The following is a 26,189-nucleotide window of genomic DNA, read 5'->3' as shown; positions in this document are numbered from 1 at the left end:
CCAGATTGGGCACTTTTGGTGCAGGCAGTGCGCGGGGCAGCCCCGCGCCGGGGTCCTGGCCGCCATCTTGGTTGGGGCAGAGTCGGCTGGGTGATGTGTCAGGCGGCGCTGGGGGATCACCGAGCTCACTTCCGCATCACTCACTTGTGATATTTGGGTAATTTATCCTCTTTTCTGGTTGTGGACAACTTTATATCACTTACTCTGTGTGTGTGTGTGTGTGTGTGTGTACAATGCATATATATGTTTGTGTGTTTTACACGTACACAGGTAACTCATTATATATTTATTCACTTTTGGGAGAAAGACAGACATGAGAGTGAGTGGGAGAGTGTGTGAGTGAGAGGGTGTGTGAGTGAGAGAGAGTGAGAGAGAGTGAGAGAGAGTGTTTATCATTTCATGTCAGTGTTTTTAATTTTTTTATTTTAAAGTATTTGTCTAGATCTACATTTATTCAACAATGTGGAAAATTCTGACCATATTTTAGAAAAAATGTATACAATATATGCTTAGAATAAAATAAATTGCATTGTCTTTAGAGAGAAAGGGGGAAACAGTAGTGCTACTCTGGGGTTGTAAATAAACCAAAGTATTGGGGGTGGGGGTGGAGAGCATCTATCAATAAAGGAAGAGATTGCGCATTTGCAGGGCTTGTGAAACGGTTAGCAGTTATTTATTCCGTGTTCAAGGTAAGGTCTGTTGGGGACTGAAATGTTGAATGTTGAATGTGGAATAAATATCTAACAATTTCCTGCAGGTGTATTGTATGTATTGTATGTCTTTATTTATATAGCGCCATTAATGTACATAGCGCTTCACAGTAGTAATACATGTGGTAATCGAATAAATAACAGATAATATAAATAACAGATCATGGGAATAAGTGCTTTAGACATAAACATAACATTAAGGAAGAGGAGTCCCTGCCCCGAGGAGCTTACAATCTAATTGGTAGGTAGGGAGAACGTACAGAGACAGTAGGAGGGAGTTCTGGTAAGTGCGTCTGCAGGGGGCCAAGCTTTATGCACAATCTATTCCTTTATTGAAGTATTTCAGCCCTCATCGATGCACCCAGGCAATTAACCACCGGGTTACCGTCAGTGCCCTCCTAGCTGTTTATTATTTGTATATATATATATATATATATATATAATAAATAGATAAGAGCAAGGCACTCTGTCTGGTAGATAAAAGGGGGTGCAAATCCTATATAAACCAAATAGGTGATACGATACCGTGTGACTGAATATTAGAGGCAGCACTCCACGAGGTAGTCAAAAGATTTTGTATTTAGTGAGACATAAAAACCAACGTTTCGGTCCTCCACACGGGACCTTTCTCAAGGTGATGTCACATCTCACATCTCACATCACCTTGAGAAAGGTCCCGTGTGGAGGACCGAAACGCTGGTTTGTGTTGTGTGTGTGTATGTGTATATATATGTATACAGCAGGGGCCCGCTTCTCGGCGATCCGCTGATACGGCGGCACCGAGAAGGGAGCCGCCATGTTGAATTTGAAATTGCTGGTGCGCCCGGCGCGTATGCGCAGACCGCAGGTCGCACATGCGCAGAACGTCGAAAAAGCCGGTTTGCGCATGCGCAGCGCTGAAAATCGCCGGATCCACTTTCCGGCGATTTTCACTATACGGCGGGCCTATGGAACGGAACCCGCCGTATACCCGGGGCCCTGCTGTATATATATATATATATATATATATAAAAATATATATTTTAGCCTATCCCATAGCCTCTCTTGCATTCCCAGTAAAATCAACCCCACACTGATGAGATCCATCAAGGTCGAAACAGCTGTCTGTGGGTGGTTTTCTGGGTATGCACCTTAACCCTGGCTGTGCTCAAAGCTGTGACCATGCAGCAAGCTTAAGCCTATAGGGAACCATGTAAAAAATGGTTATTGAGGCAAAAAGTGATATTGTGTGCTCATTTGCATGTCATTTCCCAGAATCCCTTGCTGCAGTGGAAGTGCTGTATGCTGGGTGATAATGGGGAAAGGCGGGGTTGCAGACCTGCCTAAGACATGCAGATGAGCATACAGTTATATTTGCATATATATATATATATATATATATAAATATATGAAAAAAAATCACACTCAGTTGGCACACTGTAAACGAGAGAAAAAATGCTGATGCTTGTCCCATATGCACATGTATACAAATAGGTTTTACCAGATTGGAGTCCGGGAAAAACGAGACAGCACACAGTCTTGTAAGTCCAAAAGAACTATATTCAGTTTAACATGGCACCACATCCAACGTTTCGATCATCTAAACGTGACCTTCCTCAGGAACTGAATATAGTTCTTTTGGACTTACAAGACTGTGTGCTGTCTCGTTTTTCCCGGACTCCAATCTGGTAAAACCTATTTGTATATATATATAAACCATAATACTGAGTTAAGTTATGGTGAGTAAAAAAAGTGACAAAAACCCTCCACAGGAAAGCAAATATGCAAATATAACTGTATGCTCATCTGCATGTCTTAGGCAGGTCTGCAACCCCGCCTTTCCCCATTAACACCCAGCATACAGCACTTCCACTGCAGCAAGGGATTCTGGGAAATGACATGCAAATGAGCACACAGTGTCACTTTTTGCCTCAATAACCATTTTTAACATGGTTCCCTATAGGCTTAAGCTTGCTGCATGGTCACATTCCCAGTAAAATCAACCCCACACTGATGAGACCCATCAAGGTCGAAACAGCTGTCTGTGGGTGGTTTTCTGGGTATGCACCTTAACCCTGGCTGTGCTCAAAGCTGTGACCATGCAGCAAGCTTAAGCCTATAGGGAACCATGTTAAAAATGGTTATTGAGGCAAAAAGTGACACTGTGTGCTCATTTGCATGTCATTTCCCAGAATCCCTTGCTGCAGTGGAAGTGCTGTATGCTGGGTGATAATGGGGAAAGGCGGGGTTGCAGACCTGCCTAAGACATGCAGATGAGCATACAGTTATATTTGCATATATATATATATATATATATATATATATATATATATATATATATATATATATATATATATATATATGTTTTATGTATGTGTGTGTATCAATCAAAACAAATGGCAGTCCAAGCAAATAAGTCAATGGACAAGGTGCATGCTTCATAGAGTAAGAATAGGTAACTGCTGCTATCACCAAAGAAACAGCACTCAAATTTCATCAAAGCAAAAAGTGTATTGACAAAACACATCAGCACAAAGATAACCAACTTTTCGGTTCTCTACGGACCTTCCTCGGGGTGGTGCTGAGGAAGGTCCTTAGAGGACCGAAACATTGGTTATCTTTGTGCTGATGTGTTTTGTCAATACACTTTTTGCTTTGATGAAATTTGAGTGCTGTTTCTTTGCTGTCGCTTTGGTGATAGCAGCGTGTGTGTGTGTGTTTGTGTGTTTGTGTGTGTTTTAGCGCTGACACTGTAAGCAGTGGTGTATGTAGAACCTTAAAGGAGGCACAAGGAGTTCCTGCCCTCCATGGGGCAATCTCATTCTTGGCGCTGGAGGAACAGTGAGATGAAGGGACCTTGGGACACTGGGAATACTGCCGGTAACGTAGTTCCCTTTTGGACCACAGTGAACTCATGGTGGTGATGCGTTTGGAGTAGGGGTGGCCAACTCCAGTCTTCAAGGACCACCTACAGGTCTGGTTTTCAGGATATCCCTATCAGTCTGAGCCACCTGTGCTGAAGCAGGGACATCCTGAAAGCCTGGCCTGTTGGTGGCCAATGAGGACTGGAGTTGGCCACCCCTGAATTACACTGCATTGATTTTCTGATCCTGTGCACTGCGTGCCCAGTTCTGGTCTTGCAGAAAGCCGGGGTAGATCATCCCTATTAGCAGCAGCCAGAGTGCCACATGTGTGCTCTGCTATCTCTGGCGTGACCCTTCTATCTCTGGCGTGACCCTTCTATCTCTGGTGTGACCCTTCTAGCTGAGCAGTTATGGCTAATAATTACTCCTAACAGCAAATAATGACTCTCGGGTTGGTCTCAAAGGTTCAAGTTGGACACACAGATAAGATGCTATACTCTGAGCAAGGAATATCCTACTTGTCACGCCTGTCCCTCGCTCATGGTGCGGTCGGCGGATTATGATGTATAACCTGGATGTATAGTTGTTATCTGTCCAGTAACGTAAATATCCTGAAAGCCGCGTGGACTCGCGTTCTTCTTGTCATGAGGGGATACACGGGATTATATGTTTCCAGCACAGCCCTGTGGTCCCTGGGCAATTTGTTAGTTGGTATCTGAAGTTAGAACGTCAAGAGAAAATCCCGGTAACGCGGAATTTTAACCCAAATGGAGGTGCGGGCACCTAGGGGAACTTGGTTGCTTCCAACGGCATTGCCCGGTAGCACCTCCACCCGAGAACCTCCACCCAGCCCTGGTTTGAGGACACAATAACAATCTGGGTATGTGATCTACGCACGTTCTCTGGCAGTGAGGTTGGGGTGCCTGGGGAGACCATTGAACCCCATAAAAGTATTACAATGGAAACATGCGAATATTCAACAATTACCGCAGCTATCGCCCCATTTTTCTTTACAGAACGCGGGGCTGAACGGCACTATTCTAAGCTCCGGGGATCCTGTGGTTGCTGACATTCATATTGTTATTTTTTTGTGTGTGCCTGCTTGGTCAAGTATAAAGTCACAATGTCACCCTCTCCAGCTTCTTGTTGGCTCGGGGTGAGGCTTGGGACGTCGGTCGGATTGATTTCCCACAAAGTGCAGAAACACCGGCACATTAAGAATGTAAATATCTTGGTAACTAAGCGGCTCTTTTAAAGCAGCAGTCCAAGCTGCCGTTTTTTCCCCCTATAATATGCGCATCAATACAATCCCCCACAATGATAAGTAATTAGCTGAGTTGCCGTTTCGATCCGTTCTTCTGTGATCGATCGGTGAAGATTCGGCTCGGGGGTTCACTAAATGGCTGTCAGTGCAGCAGAAGAGGACCAAAGATGCAAAGTTCTGTGGGGAAAATCATGTGACCAGGCAGTCACTAGATACAATTGGTGCACTGCTAGAGAGAGGGCAGGGCTCAATGGGTGTCAGAGTCTTTTTCAGAAGAGGGAAGGGGTGTGACTTTGTAAATGGTTACTATTCTGGAGGCCAGGGTCACGTGTAAGATGATTAGCCCAGATAGTTTCAACTCGGCCCTCTTATCAAAGCACAACAAGTTCTGTATCTTTTCTTTACTTTATTTGGGGAAAGCAGCATAAAAGACAGGCACTTGTGAAGAGATGTAGGTGTTTAGATAATGTCTCTCTGTGGGTGCTTTGTAGTTAATGACAGGTGAAAAGGGTAATCCTGCCACTAGAGCAGGTACTCACTGAGCCAGTGTTGAAGGTGGAAAAGGAAGTCCCAATGTATGCTGGGTAGCAAGATAGCCTGGGGACAAACCATCTGTGGGCAGAGCAGAGGGGGAGAAAGCAGGCTAGCCCATTTGGGAGAAAGGCTGGGGTTGCTATAGCAACTCACTGAAATGTCTAAGGAAACCACAACATGTAGCAATAATGTTGCATTTCTGATACAGCAAGCTGCTGGGACAGGGGAAATAACACTTTGTCTATCACACGGGCACTGTGTGTGTGCACAGAGCAAAACACATGCAGCTGGAAATGAGAAACTGACGGGCAGAACTGCAAGGAAGGGGGGGGTGAAACAGAAATGTAGTTCTTGTTCCATGACAGTTACTATAGAAACAAAAAATGCTTGTTCCATTATAATAATGTAAAGGGGTTTAGGCTGCACTCCACAAATAAGATAAATATACAGTTTACCGGTGCTGCTGGTTCCAGGAAGTACCTGCCAGGCAAAATCCAAAGTACACTTCGGAAAAAAGAGGGATTCAGCGCTCCACGGATTTCTAAATGAGTAAATTTTATTGTGCCACACAACGTTTCGACCAATAGCTCTTTTTCAAGTGACTAGGCATGTTGTTGTGTTCCATTATAATACATTAAAAATGTCATTCAGAGTTGTTGTTTTTTTAAATGCTACAAGTATTTTCTCATAGTACAGAACTGAGTTATTTAAAAAATAAAAAAAACACATGTAGGAGATTTAGTCTGCAGCTTTAAGCTCTGAAGGACCAATTTTCCCCAAAAAACATTTTGACTAGTGGGGATTGCTGCTTTTAATTGAGAGCATTATCTTAAAGTGGAACAGGACCCAGTACCCACGTAGGTCATAGATGAGTTTATTAAACGGTGAATAAAGTTAGCGTGTCGGCTTGTAGGGTCCCATTTGTTCATTTAAATGAGCAGCACATTCATACATTATCTTGTTGACAAAGGTATCACTATATAATTTCCCACCAACTTGGCCATGGGAACTCGCCCCACTTCCTGCCCCCTAACCCCATGTGTCCCCTGCAGAAGATGATCCACAGCCTCTTCCTCGTCAACGGCTCCGGTGACATCTTCCTGGAGAAGCACTGGAAGAGCGTGGTGAGCCGCTCCGTCTGCGACTACTTCTTCGAGGCCCAGGAGAAGGCGGCAGACGTTGAGAATGTTCCCCCCGTCATCCCGACCCCTCACCACTACCTCATCAGCATCTACCGGGACAAGATGTTCTTCGTGGCGGTGGTCCAGACCGAGGTCACCCCGCTCTTCGTCATCGAGTTCCTGCATCGGGTGGCCGACACCTTCCAGGTGAGGGGCTTATAGAGCAGGTTATGGCAGGGGTTAACAACGCCGGACCTCAAGACCCTCCCCCACCAACAGGTCAGGTTTCAAGATAAACCCTGCTTCAGCACAGGTGGCTCAGTCAAAGTGCACTATAAATTGTGTTGTACGTTTATTTATATAGCACAAGACCTAAAACACAGGGATGAATAATACAAATAAGTGCACGGTGCCTAAAAGTAACGGGGGGGGGGGGTGGGGAGGGGGAGAGAGGGGGAACTCCCAGTCCCAAGAGTTAAACTAAATCAGGCTCCTGCTTCTGCCCAGGTGGCTCAGTGGCTTAGTTTTCGTCTGAGCCTCTGATTGAGCCACCTGTGGCGAAGCCGGGGTTTCCTGTTGGGGGCGGGGGGGGGGGGGGGCCCTGAGGACTGGAGTTGGCCAGACCTGATGTAGAGGACCACGGTGCTTTGCTCATCGATATCCCGACGTGTGTTGTTGGTGGCGCTTGTTGGTTTCAGGATTACTTTGGCGTGTGCTCGGAGACCTCGATGAAGGATAACGCGGTGATCGTGTGTTGTTGGTGGCGCTTGTTGGTTTCAGGATTACTTTGGCGTGTGCTCGGAGACCGGGCTGAAGGATAACGCGGTGATCGTGTGTTGTTGGTGGCGCTTGTTGGTTTCAGGATTACTTTGGCGTGTGCTCGGAGACCGGGCTGAAGGATAACGCGGTGATCGTGTGTTGTTGGTGGCGCTTGTTGGTTTTCAGGATTACTTTGGCGTGTGCTCGGAGACCTCGCTGAAGGATAACGCGGTGATCGTGTGTTGTTGGTGGCGCTTGTTGGTTTCAGGATTACTTTGGCGTGTGCTCGGAGACCTCGCTGAAGGATAACGCGGTGATCGTGTGTTGTTGGTGGCGCTTGTTGGTTTCAGGATTACTTTGGCGTGTGCTCGGAGACCGGGCTGAAGGATAACGCGGTGATCGTGTGTTGTTGGTGGCGCTTGTTGGTTTCAGGATTACTTTGGCGTGTGCTCGGAGACCTCGCTGAAGGATAACGCGGTGATCGTGTGTTGTTGGTGGCGCTTGTTGGTTTCAGGATTACTTTGGCGTGTGCTCGGAGACCTCGCTGAAGGATAACGCGGTGATCGTGTATTGTTGGTGGCGCTTGTTGGTTTCAGGATTACTTTGGCGTGTGCTCGGAGACCGGGCTGAAGGATAACGCGGTGATCGTGTGTTGTTGGTGGCGCTTGTTGGTTTCAGGATTACTTTGGCGTGTGCTCGGAGACCTCGGCTGAAGGATAACGCGGTGATCGTGTGTTGTTGGTGGCGCTTGTTGGTTTCAGGATTACTTTGGCGTGTGCTCGGAGACCTCGCTGAAGGATAACGCGGTGATCGTGTGTTGTTGGTGGCGCTTGTTGGTTTCAGGATTACTTTGGCGTGTGCTCGGAGACCTCGCTGAAGGATAACGCGGTGATCGTGTATTGTTGGTGGCGCTTGTTGGTTTCAGGATTACTTTGGCGTGTGCTCGGAGACCGGGCTGAAGGATAACGCGGTGATCGTGTGTTGTTGGTGGCGCTTGTTGGTTTCAGGATTACTTTGGCGTGTGCTCGGAGACCTCGCTGAAGGATAACGCGGTGATCGTGTGTTGTTGGTGGCGCTTGTTGGTTTCAGGATTACTTTGGCGTGTGCTCGGAGACCTCGCTGAAGGATAACGCGGTGATCGTGTATTGTTGGTGGCGCTTGTTGGTTTCAGGATTACTTTGGCGTGTGCTCGGAGACCGGGCTGAAGGATAACGCGGTGATCGTGTGTTGTTGGTGGCGCTTGTTGGTTTCAGGATTACTTTGGCGTGTGCTCGGAGACCTCGCTGAAGGATAACGCGGTGATCGTGTGTTGTTGGTGGCGCTTGTTGGTTTCAGGATTACTTTGGCGTGTGCTCGGAGACCTCGCTGAAGGATAACGCGGTGATCGTGTGTTGTTGGTGGCGCTTGTTGGTTTCAGGATTACTTTGGCGTGTGCTCGGAGACCTCGCTGAAGGATAACGCGGTGATCGTGTATTGTTGGTGGCGCTTGTTGGTTTTAGGATTACTTTGGCGTGTGCTCGGAGACCTCGCTGAAGGATAACGCGGTGATCGTGTGTTGTTGGTGGCGCTTGTTGGTTTCAGGATTACTTTGGTGTGTGCTCGGAGACCTCGCTGAAGGATAACGCGGTGATCGTGTGTTGTTGGTGGCGCTTGTTGGTTTCAGGATTACTTTGGCGTGTGCTCGGAGACCTCGCTGAAGGATAACCCGGTGATCGTGTATTGTTGGTGGCGCTTGTTGGTTTCAGGATTACTTTGGCGTGTGATCGGAGACCTCGCTGAAGGATAACGCGGTGATCGTGTGTTGTTGGTGGCGCTTGTTGGTTTCAGGATTACTTTGGCGTGTGATCGGAGACCTCGCTGAAGGATAACGCGGTGATCGTGTGTTGTTGGTGGCGCTTGTTGGTTTCAGGATTACTTTGGCGTGTGCTCGGAGACCTCGCTGAAGGATAACGCGGTGATCGTGTGTTGTTGGTGGCGCTTGTTGGTTTCAGGATTACTTTGGCGTGTGCTCGGAGACCTCGCTGAAGGATAACGCGGTGATCGTGTATTGTTGGTGGCGCTTGTTGGTTTCAGGATTACTTTGGCGTGTGCTCGGAGACCTCGCTGAAGGATAACGCGGTGATCGTGTGTTGTTTGGTGGCGCTTGTTGGTTTTCAGGATTACTTTGGCGTGTGCTCGGAGACCTCGCTGAAGGATAACGCGGTGATCGTGTATGAGCTGCTGGAAGAGATGCTGGATAACGGGTTCCCTCTGGCAACAGAGTCCAACATCCTGAAGGAGATGATCAAGCCGCCAACGGTTTTCTGCGATCCGTGGTCAACTCCCTTACAGGTCAGAACCAGCTCCCACCCGCAGGACAGTGTCGCACACCAGGCTGCCGCCATGTCAGGGCGTCGCTGCTCACATACCACGGGATCCACTGGATTCAAAAGCCACCTTTCCTGCTTATTTATGAAGAGGGAAGCATTCCTAACCTCTGCGGACTATAAACATGCAGCAGTGTATAATGATACTGAACATCTCTATATACCCCCCTCCTGCCAGTCACCATGCGGCAGTGTATAATGATCCTGAACATCTCTATATACTCCCCCTCCTGCCAGTCAACGTGCGGCAGTGTATAATGATACTGAACATCTCTATATACTCCCCCTCCTGCCAGTCAGCATGCGGCAGTGTATAATGATCCTGAACATCTCTAATATACCCCCCTCCTGCCAGTCACCATGCGGCAGTGTATAATGATACCGAACATCTCTATATACCTCCCTCCTGCCAGGTCACCATGCGGCAGTGTATAATGATCCTGAACATCTCTATATTCCCCGCTCCTGCCAGTCACCATGCGGCAGTGTATAATGATACTGAACAGTTTCTATATACAGTACCTCCCTCCTGCCAGTCACCGTGCGGCACTGTATAATGATTACTGAACATCTCTTTATACCTCCCTCCTGCCAGTCACCATGCGGCACTGTATAATGATACTGAACATCTCTATATACCTCCCTCCTGCCAGTCACCATGCGGCACTGTATAATGATACTGAACATCTCTATATACCCCCTCCTGCCAGTCACCGTGCGGCACTGTATAATGATTACTGAAACATCTCTTTTATACCCCCCTCCTGCCAGTCACCGTGCAGCACTGTATAATGCTACTGAACATCTCTATATACCCCGCTCCTGCCAGTCAACGTGCGGCAGTGTATAATGATACTGAACATCTCTATATACCCCGCTCCTGCCAGTCACCATGCGGCAGTGTATAATAATACTGAACATCTCTATATACCCCGCTCCTGCTAGTCACCATGCGGCAGTGTATAATGATACGGAACAGCTCTATATACCCCCCTCCTGCCAGTCACCATGCGGCAGTGTATAATGATACTGAACATCTCTATATACCCCGCTCCTGCCAGTCACCGTGCGGCACTGTATAATGATACTGAACATCTCTTTATACCCCCCTCCTGCCAGTCACCGTGCGGCACTGTATAATGATACTGAACATCTCTATATACCCCGCTCCTGCCAGTCACCATGCGGCACTGTATAATGATACTGAACATCTCTATATACCCCGCTCCTGCCAGTCACCATGCGGCAGTGTATAATGATACTGAACATCTCTATATACCCCGCTCCTGCCAGTCACCATGCGGCAGTGTATAATGATCCTGAAACAGCTCTATATACTCCCCCCCCCCCCTGTCAGTCAGCGTGCGGCACTGTATAATGATACTGAACATCTCTATATACCCCCCTCCTGCCAGTCACCGTGCGGCACTGTATAATGCTACTGAACATCTCTATATACCCCGCTCATACCCCGCTCCTGCCAGTCACCATGCGGCAGTGTATAATGATACTGAACAGCTCTATATACCCCGCTCCTGCCAGTCACCGTGCGGCACTGTATAATGATACTGAACATCTCTATATACCCCGCTCCTGCCAGTCACCATGCGGCAGTGTATAATAATACTGAACATCTCTATATACCCCGCTCCTGCCAGTCACCATGCGGCAGTGTATAATGATACTGAACATCTCTATATACCCGCTCCTGCCAGTCACCATGCGGCAGTGTATAATGATCCTGAACAGCTCTATATACTCCCCCCCCCTGTCAGTCAGCGTGCGGCACTGGTATAATGATACTGAACATCTCTATATTACCCCCCTCCTGCCAGTCCACCGTGCGGCACTGTATAATGCTACTGAACATCTCTATATACCCCGCTCCTGCCAGTCAACGTGCGGCACTGTATAATGATACTGAACATCTCTATATACCCCCGCTCCTGCCAGTCACCATGCGGCAGTGTATAATGATACTGAACAGCTCTATATACCCGCTCCTGCCAGTCACCGTGCGGCACTGTATAATGATACTGAACATCTCTTTATACCCCCCTCCTGCCAGTCACCGTGCGGCACTGTTATAATGCTACTGAAACATCTCTATATACCCCGCTCATACCCCGCTCCTGCCAGTCCACCATGCGGCAGTGTATAATGATACTGAACAGCTCTATATACCCCGCTCCTGCCAGTCACCGTGCGGCACTGTATAATGATACTGAACATCTCTATATACCCCGCTCCTGCCAGTCACCATGCGGCAGTGTATAATAATACTGAACATCTCTATATACCCCGCTCCTGCCAGTCACCATGCGGCAGTGTATAATGATACTGAACATCTCTATATACCCCGCTCCTGCCAGTCACCATGCGGCAGTGTATAATGATCCTGAACAGCTCTATATACTCCCCCCCCCTGTCAGTCAGCGTGCGGCACTGTATAATGATACTGAACATCTCTATATACCCCCCCTCCTGCCAGTCACCGTGCGGCACTGTATAATGATACTGAACATCTCTATATACCCCGCTCCTGCCAGTCACCACAGGGTTTTGCGATGGATAATATGTGCCTGACACCAGTCACACGGGGGGGACTCTGCCCCCATAGTTAATGGTTTTTGTGGGTGTTTGGAGGCGGTAATGGGGTTTGTAGGAACCCAGAAGACATTATCTAAGCTTGGGTGCGTGTAGGTGCTGTTTAGTACAGCTGTAATAATAATAATAAGGCAGCGGCATACTCACTACCTGCATATAAAACACTGGAGCTGAGTATTAGATCTTTTGTCACCTTCTCCTAATCCTAGAGCAGGGGTGGCCAAGTCCAGTCCTCAAGAGCAACTAACAGGTCTGGATTTAGGGATATCCCTGCTTCAGCACAGGGTACAGGAGCCACTGATTGAGCCACCTGTGCTGAAGCAGGGAGTGAATGAGCCACCGGTGCTGAAGCAGGGATTTCCTTTACACCTGACCTGTTGGTAGCCCTTGAGGACTGGAGTTGCCGCCCCGGTCCCAGGTGACAGAGCTGAAAGGCTGCGTGTTCCCGGGCCCTTATCTAGGCCTAGTTATTTGCAAAATTGTGTCCAGCAATGAAACAGTTAAAGGTAGGTGGTGACTCAGCAATGACGCGGCTGCTGATCACCTCACAGTAAACGCTTGCGTTCCACGTGGCTGGGAGGAGCCGTGGAACCACAGGACACGCCAGAAAAGAACATTCTGCTGCCTGCATGGCAAGGCACACGTATAGCCATGTGTACACTGTCGGCACCCCACACAGGAGTACCCCTGTACCCCTGTACCCCTGCATTATACGCAGCACACTTTCTGTTATTCTCTTATTTGTAACCTGCAATGTATATGAAACATTCCACCACACTGAAAGCGCTCAGCAACATAACATGTTCTCTGCATTGTTAAAGGTTTTGCTATAATTTGCAGATGTGCGTTGCGATAACGTGTCAGAGTATACCGTACACGCTGCTTTTCTTACGCGCTGGTCATCAGCTTGTACGTAACGAGGAAAGAGTGCAGCAACGAATCCAAAGATGCACTGGACCAGGGGTAATCTATTAAACAATGTTTAGACATTCACGCGGCGGACATCTTTAGTGGACCCGCGAAAAATCTGTTCATGCCAATATCTCCCGTGAGAGCATTTCTGTTGGGTATATGGTCAGGATGAAAGAGGCAAATCCTGCGCGTAGATCAGGCCGCCTGCCCCTCTAATACCCGCCGCTCACGTGTGTCATTTCCTGTCCCCTCAATGTAAAGGCAGCAGCAACATGGGGGAGACGCTTCCCATGGGACAGCTGTCCAACATTCCCTGGAGGAGGGCCGGGGTCAAGTACACCAACAACGAGGCCTACTTCGATATCATAGAGGAGGTCGATGCAATCATAGACAAAGCAGGTGAGGATCCGGGGGGGGCGGGGGAGGAGCCGCGGGGGGCAGGGGCGGAGCCGGAGGGGCAGGGGAGGAGCCGGAGGGGCAGGGGAGGAGCCGCGGGGGGCAGGGGCGGAGCCGGAGGGGCAGGGGCGGAGCCGGAGGGGCAGGGGAGGAGCCGGAGGGGCAGGGGAGGAGCCGCGGTCGCAGGGGTGGAGCCTGAGGGGAGGAGCCTCAGGGGGAGGAGCCGGAGGGGTGGGGGAGGAAACCTCAGGGGAGGAGCCTGAGGGACAGGGGAGGAGCCCTCGGGAGGAGCCGCAGGGGCAGGGGAGGAGCCGCAGGGGAGGAGCCGCAGGGGAGGAGCCGCAGGGGAGGAGCCGCAGGGGCAGGGGAGGAGCCGCAGGGGCAGGGGAGGAGCCTGAGGGGTAGGGGAGGAGCCTATTGGGGAGGAGCCGGAGGGGCAGGGGAGGAGCCTAAGGGGGAGGGAGCCGCAGGGGCAGGGGAGGAGCCGCAGGGGCAGGGGAGGAGCCGCAGGGGCAGGGGAGGAGCCAGAGGGGAGGAGCCTCAGGGGTGGAGCCTCAGGGGAGGAGCCGGAGGGGCAGGGGAGGAGCCCGAGGGGAGGAGCCTGAGGGGCAGGGTGGAGCCTGAGGGGAGGAGCCCTGGGGCAGAGCATGGGGAGGATACACTGCTTTGCTTTCTCACATACCCAGCACTGCTGTACATTGTAGGTCTGAATTGCAAAGAAGGGGGGGGTAACACTGCCTCCTGTTGGTACAAATAGTGGCCGCGCCCCTCCCCTCACTGCCACTGGTTGCACCTGCCCACCCCTGCATGCCCTGCCCCTCCCTGCATGCCCCTGCCCCTCCCCCCTGCATGCCCTGCCCCTCCCCCCCTGCATGCCCCTGCCCCTCCCCCCCTGCATGCCCTGCCCCCTCCCCCCCCTGCATGCCCTGCCCCTCCCCCCCCGCATGCCCTGCCCCTCCCCCCCTGCATGCCCTGCCCCTCCCCCCCTGCATGCCCTGGCCCCTCCCCCCCGCATGCCCTGCCCCCCCCCCGCATGCCCTGCCCCCCCCCCGCATGCCCTGCCCCCCCCCGCATGCCCTGCCCCCCCCCGCATGCCCTGCCCCCCCCCCCGCATGCCCTGCCCCCCCTGCATGCCCTGCCCCTCCCCCCGCATGCCCTGCCCCTCCCCCCCGCATGCCCTGCCCCTCCCCCCCCGCATGCCCTGCCCCTCCCCCCCGCATGCCCTGCCCCTCCCCCCGCATGCCCTGCCCCTCCCCCCCGCATGCCTGCCCCTCCCCCCCGCATGCCCTGCCCCTCCCCCCGCATGCCCTGCCCCTCCCCCCCGCATGCCCTGCCCCTCCCCCCCGCATGCCCTGCCCCTCCCCCCCGCATGCCCTGCCCCTCCCCCCGCATGCCCTGCCCCTCCCCCCCCCCGCATGCCCTGCCCCTCCCCCCGCATGCCCTGCCCCTCCCCCCCGCATGCCCTGCCCCTCCCCCCGCATGCCCTGCCCCTCCCCCCCGCATGCCCTGCCCCTCCCCCCCGCATGCCCTGCCCCTCCCCCCCGCATGCCCTGCCCCTCCCCCCGCATGCCCTGCCCCTCCCCCCCGCATGCCCTGCCCCCTCCCCCCCGCATGGCCCTGCCCCTCCCCCCGCATGCCCTGCCCCTCCCCCCCGCATGCCCTGCCCCTCCCCCCCGCATGCCCTGCCCCTCCCCCCCGCATGCCCTGCCCCTCCCCTCCGCATGCCCTGCCCCTCCCCTCCGCATGCCCTGCCCCTCCCTCCGCATGCCCTGCCCCTCCCCTCCGCATGCCCTGCCCCTCCCCCTCCGCATGCCCTGCCCCTCCCCTCCGCATGCCCTGCCCCTCCCCTCCCCTCCGCCTGCCCCCTCCCCTCCCCTCCGCATGCCCCTCCCCTCCCCTCCGCATGCCCTGCCCCTCCCCTCCGCATGCCCTGCCCCTCCCCTCCGCATGCCCCTCCCCTCCCCTCCGCATGCCCTGCCCCCTCCCCTCCGCATGCCCTGCCCCTCCCCTCCGCATGCCCTGCCCTCCCCTCCGCATGCCCCTCCCCTCCGCATGCCCTGCCCCTCCCCTCCCCTCCGCATGCCCTGCCCTCCCCTCCCCTCCGCATGCCCTGCCCCCTCCCCTCCCCTCCGCATGCCCTGCCCCATCCCTCCCCTCCGCATTGCCCTGCCCCTCCCCTCCGCATGCCCTGCCCCTCCCCTCCCCTCCGCATGCCCTGCCCCTCCCCTCCCCTCCGCATGCCCTGCCCCTCCCCTCCGCATGCCCTGCCCCCTCCCCTCCGCATGCCCTGCCCCTCCCCTCCCCTCCGCATGCCCTGCCCCTCCCCTCCCCTCCGCATGCCCTGCCCCTCCCCTCCCCTCCGCATGCCCTGCCCCCTCCCCTCCGCATGCCCTGCCGCCCTGCCCCTCCCCTCCGCATGCCCTGCCCCTCCCCTCCGCATGCCCTGCCCCTCCCCTCCGCATGCCCTGCCCCTCCCCTCCGCATGCCCTGCCCCTCCCCTCCGCATGCCCTGCCCCTCCCCTCCGCATGCCCTGCCCCTCCCCTCCGCATGCCCTGCCCCTCCCCTCGCTGTCACTGGTTGCACATGCCCCCCCCGCATGTCCTGCCCCTGCGAGCACTGGCCGCGCACCTGCCCCTGCATGCCCTGCTCCTGCGGGCTCTGGTTGCGCCTCGGCCCCCTGCATGCCCTGCCCCTGCAGGCACTGGTAAATCGCTGAAAGCCTTGGAATAATGCCCTGCTCTCTCCCGCGGGATTGGAATAATGCCCTGCTCTCTCCCGCGGGATTGGAATAATCCCCCTGCTCTCTCCCGCGGGATTGGAATTATCCCCCTGCTCTCTCCCGCGGGATTGGAATAATCCCCCTGCTCTCTCCCGCGGGATTGGAATAATCCCTCTGCTCTCTCCCGCGGGATTGGAATAATCCCCCGGCTCTCTCCCGCGGGATTGGAATAATCCCCGGCTCTCTCCCGCGGGATTGGAATAATCCCCCTGCTCTCTCCCGCGGGATTGGAATTATCCCCCTGCTCTCTCCCGCGGGATTGGAATAATCCCCCTGCTCTCTCCCGCGGGATTGGAATAATCCCCCTGCTCTCTCCCGCGGGATTGGAATAATCCCCCTGCTCTCTCCCGCGGGATTGGAATAATCCCCCTGCTCTCTCCCGCGGGGTTGGAATAATCCCCCTGCTCTCTCCCGCGGGATTGGAATAATCCCCCTGCTCTCTCCTGCGGGATTGGAATAATCCCCCTGCTCTCTCCCGCGGGATTGGAATAATCCCCCTGCTCTCTCCCGCGGGATTGGAATAATCCCCTGCTCTCTCCCGCGGGATTGGAATAATCCCCCTGCTCTCTCCCGCGGGATTGGAATAATCCCCCTGCTCTCTCCCGCGGGATTGGAATAATCCCCCTGCTCTCTCCCGCGGGATTGGAATAATCCCCCTGCTCTCTCCTGCGGGATTGGAATAATCCCCCTGCTCTCTGCCGCGGGATTGGAATAATCCCCCTGCTCTCTCCCGCGGGATTGGAATAATCCCCCTGCTCTCTCCCGCGGGATTGGAATAATCCCCCTGCTCTCTCCCGCGGGATTGGAATAATCCCTCTGCTCTCTCCCGCGGGATTGGAATAATCCCCCGGCTCTCTCCCGCGGGATTGGAATAATCCCCGGCTCTCTCCCGCGGGATTGGAATAATCCCCCTGCTCTCTCCCGCGGGATTGGAATAATCCCCCTGCTCTCTCCCGCGGGATTGGAATAATCCCCCTGCTCTCTCCCGCGGGATTGGAATAATCCCCCTGCTCTCTCCCGCGGGATTGGAATAATCCCCTGCTCTCTCCCGCGGGATTGGAATAATCCCTCTGCTCTCTCCCGCGGGATTGGAATAATCCCCCTGCTCTCTCCCGCGGGATTGGAATAATCCCCCTGCTCTCTCCCGCGGGATTGGAATAATCCCCCTGCTCTCTCCCGCGGGATTGGAATAATCCCCCTGCTCTCTCCCGCGGGATTGGAATAATCTCCTGCTCTCTCCCGCGGGATTGGAATAATCCCCCTGCTCTCTCCCGCGGGATTGGAATAATCCCCCTGCTCTCTCCCGCGGGATTGGAATAATCCCCCTGCTCTCTCCCGCGGGATTGGAATAATCCCCCTGCTCTCTCCCGCGGGATTGGAATAATCCCCCTGCTCTCTCCCGCGGGATTGGAATAATCCCCCTGCTCTCTCCCGCGGGATTGGAATAATCCCCCTGCTCTCTCCCGCGGGATTGGAATAATCCCCCTGCTCTCTCCCGCGGGATTGGAATAATCCCCGGCTCTCTCCCGCGGGATTGGAATAATCCCCCTGCTCTCTCCCGCGGGATTGGAATAATCCCCTGCTCTCTCCCGCTGGATTGGAATAATCCCCCTGCTCTCTCCCGCGGGATTGGAATAATCCCCCTGCTCTCTCCCGCGGGATTGGAATAATCCCCCTGCTCTCTCCCGCGGGACTGATTTCCCTCCTTCGCCATGCTGCGCAGGTGCTCACACTTTGCTCCTTCCCCTGCAGGTTCCACGGTGTTTGCCGAGATTCAGGGTGTGGTGGACGCCTGCGTTAAACTCTCCGGGATGCCCGATCTCACCCTCTCTTTCACGGTAACTCTGTTACAACGCGGCGCGCTCCCTCCCTTTGCAGAACCTCGCTGACTTGCCAGGTTTGATGATGGTTACAGGATAGAGGCAATTATTGAAGGAGCAATTATTTGGGGCAGGCAATGCAGTATAGGCTGGGGCAGGCAATGCAGTATAGGCTGGGGCAGGCAATGCAGTATAGGTTGGGGCAGGCAATGCAGTATAGGTTGGGGCAGGCAATGCAGTATAGGCTGGGGCAGGCAATGCAGTATAGGTTGGGGCAGGCAATGCAGTATAGGTTGGGGCAGGCAATGCAGTATAGGCTGGGGCAGGCAATGCAGTATAGGTTGGGGCAGGCAATGCAGTATAGGTTGGGGCAGGCAATGCAGTATAGGTTGGGGCAGGCAATGCAGTATAGGTTGGGGCAGGCAATGCAGTATAGGTTGGGGGCCAATTCTTAAATCCGACTGCACAACTCATCATCAGAGGGGTGGGAGGGATCAAGAGGAGGCAGCATACTGCCAAACTGACTCACAGAGCCACTAAAACTATCCACTTAAACCACTTATCTTCACCTTTCCCATTCTCTCTCTTTCCCCTCCCCCTTTCCCCCCTCCCCATTCATTCTCTCCCCCCTCTCCCCATTCTTTCTCTCCCTCTCTACATTCCCATTCTCTCTCTCCCCCCCTCCCCATTCTCTCTCTCTTCCCCCTCTCCCCATTCTCTCTCTTCTCCCTCTCCCCATTCTCTCTTCCCCCTCTCTCCATTCTCTCTCCCCCTCTCCCCATTCTCTCTCTCCCCCTCTCCCCATTCTCTCTCTCCCCCTCTCCCCATTCGCTCTCTCCCCCCCTCTCCCCATTCTCTCTCTCGCCTCCCTCCCCATTCCCTCTCTCGCGTCCCTCCCCATTCTCTCTCTCTCGCGTCCCTCCCCATTCTCTCTCTCGCGTCCCTCCCCATTCTCTCTCTCTCGCCTCCCACCCCATTCTCTCTCTCGCCTCCCTCCCCATTCTCTCTCTCTCCCGCCTCCTTCCCCATTCTCTCTCTCTCTCGCCTCCCTCCCCATTCTCTCTCTCTCTCGCCTCCCTCCCCATTCTCTCTCTCTCTCTCGCCTCCCTCCCCATTCTCTCTCTCCTGCCTCCCTCCCCATTCTCTCTCTCCTGCCTCCCTCCCCATTCTCTCTCTCCTGCCTCCCTCCCCATTCTCTCTCTCTCCCGCCTCCCTCCCCATTCTCTCTCTCTCTCTCTCTCTCTCTCTCGCCTCCCTCCCCATTCTCTCTCTCTCGCCTCCCCATTCTCTCTCTCTCGCCTGCCTCCCCATTCTCTCTCTCTCCCCATTCTCTCTCTCTCTCTCTCTCCCCATTCTCTCTCCGCCCATTCTCTCTCTCGCCTTCCTCTCCCCATTTTCATGCCTTATTGCCATGCTTAAAACGTTTTAGCCCATGTGTCGCAGCCGCGTGCGTTGCGTAGCAGAGTATTGCCGCCCTGCCTGTCGGTGCCGCGGTAGATCTTGGCGGATCTCGTGCTGTGGGGTTTGATTTGCATCCTGTAAATAACCAGCAGCCTGCCCCTAACGCCCTGCGCGCGCCTCCCTTCTCCCCCTCAGAACCCGCGGCTCCTGGATGATGTCAGCTTCCACCCGTGCGTCCGGTTCAAGCGTTGGGAATCGGAGCGGGTCCTGTCCTTCATCCCCCCCGACGGCAACTTCCGTCTGATGTCCTATCGCGTCAGCGCCCAAAAGTGAGTCCGACGGTCAGTGGCAACGTGGAAGAGTCAGTCCGGCGCAGGATGAGTGCGCGCTGAGGCCGGTGACACGGGAAATAGGTTCAACTAGCAGAACTGTGGGGGGGGGTTTGCTAGGTTTGAAGCAAGGGGTCTTGGGAACTGAACCGCGTGGATTTCAGCTCCGGGGACCCCCTGTTTCCCCAGATACTGACCTCCGTAGGGGGTGCTGGTATCGGTGCACAGTTTAAATGTCCCGCGGGCCAATAGGAAGACACAAGGGATGTCACAGCCTTCCTATTGGCCCGTGAGACATTTAAGCCACCATTATGTTAGCCCTAACTAGCCCCGCCGAAGCTGCACCCCCTTCTGAGCTGCTACCTGCACCCCTTTCCGAGGTGCTGCGTTAAATGGATCCGATTTGACACCTTAAAAATAAATCGGACAAGTATAAATATAATTTTTTTTCTCTCCATGTAAACAAAAGCTTTGGAGAGTTTTTACAATCTTTATCTGCGGTCAGCCATCAAAAGTAGTGGTGTTTTATACAGTAATTATATAGCCATCGTTAGTCAGATAAACGAGGAGCTGAGTGTCTGAATTCAGCAGGCACCGGGGGAAAGAAAGCAGCTTTATTTTGCACAGGATACAAGTCTGTGAAACAGGTACTGTATAGGGGATTTAATCTTTCTAAGGAAGCCGATTACCGCTATAAGGTGTAAAAATAATAAAAATAATAATAATAATTGGGGTTTTTGTTTGACCTGTTAAATGTGGGTGTGACAGGGTGAAGTCAACCCCTATCAGTTATTCCTGGGAGACATATGTCTGAGTGCTTCATCCAGCACTCAGAAGGGTTAACTCAGGAGGAAGCTAGGTAATCAGGATGTAAACTGACACCTGATAGCCAGCAAGGTATAACAGGATGTTGTTACTGGCAGTAGCTGGCTACCCATCACAGCGCTGATCCTGTGAAACCAACTCAGCTGTGGCAAGTAACACAGATCAAGAAGCTTCCTAAAGTGTGCGACAATACACTCAACAAGAGAACTTGGAGTAATGAGGCTCAAGCCTCGGTATCCAATATCACCACTGACAGATTTAATCTGTCAGTCAGAACAGAACAGGCAGTAGCTGGCTGCCTTAGACCAGAGCACACTGCTATGGGAGCTGCTAGCCAGACGGATTCACCAAACTAACTACTTCAACCATTTTTCAAGCTCTTTTATTCAATAAATATTCACACGTAAAGCAGCAGTTATTTACTCCCTCCTAAAAAAATATATATATATTGTAGTAAAGCTTACCCGAGCAGGATGGGGCTCCCCCAGAACCCGTCCCTGCTCCCCCAGTGTCTTGTGACACCCCGATTCCTGAGCGGCAAGACTTAAAAAGAAAAACATGGCCGCTCTGTTCCCCAGATCGGACGATGCAAATTCCGGTTTCTTCCCCTCCTGCCAGACTGTGAGAACTCGGGGGGGGGAGGGGGCTCCACTCAGGATTGAAAACAAACTTGAGCATCGTAGATTGCTGCTTTAAACAGGGTTTTTATTTATTTTTTGCATTTTTTAGTTGCAATTTTTCTAGTTAAATAAAACCAGCCTATTTTTGTAGCAATGCAGTCTCTGGATATTAAAAAGCTCTGGGCTTATGTGACAGTTCAAATAAACGTGTTCATTTCATCATCTAATAAACAGCTGGCCAGTCGACCCATATTTTCTTAATTTCCCCGTCTACTAATTTGCGCTAGAAAGGAACCTCCTGATTTCCATGAATAAATTCTGAGCTGTAACAGCTAGCTAATCCTGTTATGTAACGGCCTTCCAAGTCTTACAGGGCCTTATTAGCCCAATTCACTGCAAAAGAAGCCTGCAGCGCAAGGTGTGGCCATAGATAGATATTTGGCATGGGTGGCGTTATCGGAGATAGGTGCTGCGTCCCCGAAACGTAATCTCATGTGCTACAAGCATGGAGTAAAAACTTTAGCGATTTTCTTGTAACCAAAACGATGTGTCTCCATCTTGTGTGTGTATATTTATTATTATTCATTTATTTTCTATCCGGAACAAATCACCGAAGTGATCCAATATACCAGCAGGACACAGCAACTGGGAAAAAGACAGATGTTTCGGTCCCCAGGGGGGGGGACCATTCTCTGGGGACAGAAACGTTGGGCTTTGTATAACCTCCATCGTCCCTGCACTAACAGAGCTCCCTGTGCTCCCTCCCCACAGCCTGGTGGCGATCCCAGTATACGTGAAGCACAATATCAGCTTCCAGGGAAGCAGCCCGACGGGGACCTTCGATATCACTGTGGGACCCAAACAGAACATGGGGAAGACACTGGAAGGGATCATGGTAACCGTCCATATGCCCAAAGTGTTCCTTAACATGAGCCTCACCCCCACGCAAGGAACCTACACGTTCGACCCAGTCACCAAAGTGAGTATCCCTCTCGCCGGGCCTCTGGCATGGAAATTTCCTAAATCTAACCCATATATAACTAAAAGAGCACTGCACATTATTATATATTGGGGGAGCACTGTACATTGTTATATATTGGGGGAGCACTGCACATTATTATATATTGGGGGAGCACTGCACATTATTATATATTGGGGGAGCACTGCACATTGTTATATATTGGGGAGCACTGCACATTATTATATATTGGGGGAGCACTGCACATTATAATATATTGGGGGAGTGCTGCACATTATTATATATTGGGGGAGCGCTGCACATTATTATATATTGGGGGAGCGCTGCCCATTGTTATATATTGGGGGAGCGCTGCACATTGTTATATATTGGGAGAGTTCCCGAGACCCCTTGCTTCAAACCTATCAATCCCCCCCTACAGTTCTGCTAGTGCAGAACGTACAGAGACAGTAGGAGGGAGTTCTGGTAAGTGCGTCTGCAGGGGCCAAGCTTTATGTATCATGTGTTCAGAATATCCACAGTGCTATTCGTATGCTTCTTTAAGCAAGTGGGTCTTAAGGTGGGTCTTAAAGGTGGATAGAGAGGGTGCTAGTCATGTTGCCCCTGCCCTACACCCCTCCTGCCCCACACCCCTCCTGCCCCACATCCCTCCTGCCCCACATCCCTCCTGCCCCACATCCCTCCTGCCCCACATCCCTCCTGCCCCACATCCCTCCTGCCCCACACCCCTCCTGCCCCACACCCCTCCTGCCCCACACCCCTCCTGCCCCACACCCCTCCTGCCCCACACCCCTCCTGCCCCACACCCCTCCTGCCCCACACCCCTCCTGCCCCACACCCCTCCTGCCCCACATCCCTCCTGCCCCACACCCCTCCTGCCCCTGCATCACAGAGAAGTAACTAGTGGGTGTTAGTTTATTCTTAGTGTTTGAGGAACGTTGGGTATCATTAGGGGCAGGCAGTGGGTTTACGTGTTTTTGTAAGGTTTCTGCTAAGACAGTACGCAGTCATCCTTAATATTGCTGTATGTTCGATTTAAAAGGGGTCCGTAAAACATCAGCGCCATTGTTAATTAATAAAGGCGGTTTCATTGATTTCCGGGCTGGGAAGACCTCCTCCCTGCGCTGGGAAGACCTCCTCCCTGCGCTGGGAAGACCTCCTCCCTGCGCTGGGAAGACCTCCTCCCTGCGCTGGGAAGACCTCCTCCCTGCGCTGGGAAGACCTCCTCCCTGCGCTGGGAAGACCTCCTCCCTGCGCTGGGAAGACCTCCTCCCTGCGCTGGGAAGACCTCCTCCCTGCGCTGGGAAGACCTCCTCCCTGCGCTGGGAAGACCTCCTCCCTGCGCTGGGAAGACCTCCTCCCTGCGCTGGGAAGACCTCCCTGCGCTGGGAAGACCTCCTCCCTGCGCTGGGAAGACCTCCTCCCTGCGCTGGGAAGACCTCCTCCCTGCGCTGGGAAGACCTCCTCCCTGCGCTGGGAAGACCTCCTCCCTGCGCTGGGAAGACCTCCTCCCTGCGCTGGGAAGACCTCCTCCCTGCGCTGGGAAGACCTCCTCCCTGCGCTGGGAAGACCTCCTCCCTGCGCTGGGAAGACCTCCTCCCTGCGCTGTGAAGACCTCCTCCCTGCGCTGTGAAGACCTCCTCCCTGTGCTGGGAAGTTTTTTGCTCTATTCAAATGAATGAGCCTAAAATGTTATCCGGCGCGGGGAGCCGCTTCCCGGCATTGTAACTGGGGGCTTTGTGGCCTCACCCCACTCTGCTTTTTCTACATTCAGGTGCTCAACTGGGACATCGGGAAGATAAGCCCGCAGAAACTACCCACCCTCAAAGGGACGATCTCGCTGCAGTCTGACGCCCCCAAACCGGAGGAGAACCCCAGCCTGAACATCCACTTTAAGATGCAGCAGTGTGCCGTTTCAGGCTAGTACAAAGGCCTTTGGTTTTATTGCCTTTTAAGTAACCCCTATTGCCCCAGTGCTTAGTTTGCCCCTGTATCTGCCCCGTGCTGAGCTCTGTACGTTCTCTTCCCCCCGCAGGACTGAAAGTGAATCGCCTGGACATGTACGCAGAGAAGTACAGACCGTTCAAAGGCGTGAAGTATCTCACCAAAGCAGGGAAGTTCCAAGTGCGCACATAATACGCGGTGCTCCCCCCCTCCCCCCCGAACATCCCGCACGTGGGGGGTGGGAGGGAGAGAGACGGCATTCTCGCTGCCTTCCCCATACACGTTCCACACAGAGTAAGGGAGCAGATCACTTCCACGCAGGGGTCGTGTAGGTGTCGGAGATGCCAAAAACAGTGCGAGAAAGGTGTACTTTATACTCCATGTTAAAATGGATGTGATGCAAAAGGTGACACTGTGTGCTCATTTGCATGTCATTTCCCAGAATCCCTGGCTGCTAAGGGAAAGTCATATGGGTTATGCCTGGCTAAAGGGGAAAGGCAGGGTTGCAGACCTGTCTGAGACATGCGAATGTGCGCTCACGTGATCATTTTTATTTTTTTTGCTATACTTTATACAACAAAGGGACCAATCGGAGGTAATCAGATACAGAGACTGCGGACCTTGTCATTATGCTGTAATTACATCTCCCCCGTGCGGAAGAAGTTACATGAATGGGACGACTTGTTCTCCAGGCCGGGGGATACAGCATGTCCAATACGGGCCACAAAATATTATGTTAAACGTTACGTTGTTGCACTGAGCAGCCATTCCCTTCTTCAGCGACAGGAGCAACAAAGTTACTGCAATGGCACAAATATCTAAACCAAGGCCCTTTATTGAAACATCTGTCCTACTTCCCCAAGCAGCTCCATGAAGCGTCTGAGCAACACAGCCACACAAGTGTGTCTTTACAGTGCAACATGTAAAGCAGACCCAATGTACAAACCTGACAAGGGCTTCTTATACATCAAAATAATCACACACCTGAATTGTTACGTAAAGAAGTTAATTGAAGGATTCTCCATTTCAAACACGAGTAACAGATATAAGAGCACAATAATTACAATAAGGTAAATAATTACCTTTACTGTAGCAGTGTTGGGTAAGGGACACCTTAATTAATAACTCTGGTTTGAACAGTCTCCATGTTAATCCAGCCTTCCTTAAAGGCGCCTGCGTGACATCACTGCGGCGGTCGCTGTCTGACAGTGGGGGTGAAGGGGGGGGGGTGTTACAATTTTTCACCTGAGTCGGGATGTATAGGGAGCCGCCTCAGCACCTCAATGCTGATTTTGTAGAGTGCTGAACTTTTTATTTAAATGTTGGTGTGTGTTTATCTGCTGGTCCAATCATGTATTTATATGAAGATTTCCCTATATAATTCCAAATAATCCTGCGTCGTGAGCAATCCGTGGAAACGTGGTGGGTTTATTGTAATGTAGTTTGGCTTTATAGATGCAATCCAAGCAGATAGTTAATTTTTTATATAGCATTGAAGCAGGGGGGGGGGGGGGGGGTCACCAGAGCTGAGCCCCATTAATTTCAGCTACAAGGATCCCCTGCTTCTGGAGATACCTCCGAACTAGTTGCCGGTAGCTGCTCATCGGCTGGCAAGTTTCACAAATTGTCAGCTGTTGAAAATGTAGCATCCTGCGGACCAATAGGAGGCTGTGATGTCATTGGTGCGGCTTCCTATTGGCCCATGCGACACGGGAGCTTTAAACTTGAAAGCCCTGCTTGCTCAGCAGAGTGGCTACTGGCACCTACGTTTGAGTTAAGTATCTCTGGAAGCAGGGGGTCACCACAGCTGAAATTAATGGGGTTCAGCTCTGGAGACCCCCCTGCTTCAGTGCTCTAAAAACATTTTTTTTATCTTTTTAATGGTCTTGGATTTCTCCTTTAAAGGCGGCGGCTGCTGCAAATATCTCCTCGTCCACTCAGAAAATGGACACGTTTATATAAAAAGTGCACATTTCAAA

The 26,189-nt window shown here is 52.7% G+C and overlaps 1 protein-coding gene across 1 annotated transcript; it reads left to right on the top strand.

Annotated features, from left to right (window-relative positions):
• The first annotated feature begins 27 nt into the window (after positions 1 to 27).
• On the top strand, positions 28 to 26,189 carry AP3M1 (adaptor related protein complex 3 subunit mu 1). Its single transcript, XM_075610317.1, is given in 10 exon segments — positions 28 to 157; positions 6,404 to 6,679; positions 9,389 to 9,532; positions 9,535 to 9,562; positions 13,378 to 13,515; positions 18,045 to 18,130; positions 19,709 to 19,842; positions 22,059 to 22,266; positions 24,041 to 24,185; positions 24,302 to 26,189. Coding segments are annotated over 9 exon segments (1,257 nt in total). The 5' UTR covers positions 28 to 157; positions 6,404 to 6,406; the 3' UTR covers positions 24,403 to 26,189.

The sequence above is a fragment of the Ascaphus truei genome, chromosome 8, assembly GCF_040206685.1.
Source record: "Ascaphus truei isolate aAscTru1 chromosome 8, aAscTru1.hap1, whole genome shotgun sequence".
NCBI classification, from domain to species: domain Eukaryota; kingdom Metazoa; phylum Chordata; class Amphibia; order Anura; family Ascaphidae; genus Ascaphus; species Ascaphus truei.
Note: the sequence above shows the minus strand (reverse complement) of the source record. Positions and strands in the feature narration are given on the sequence as shown.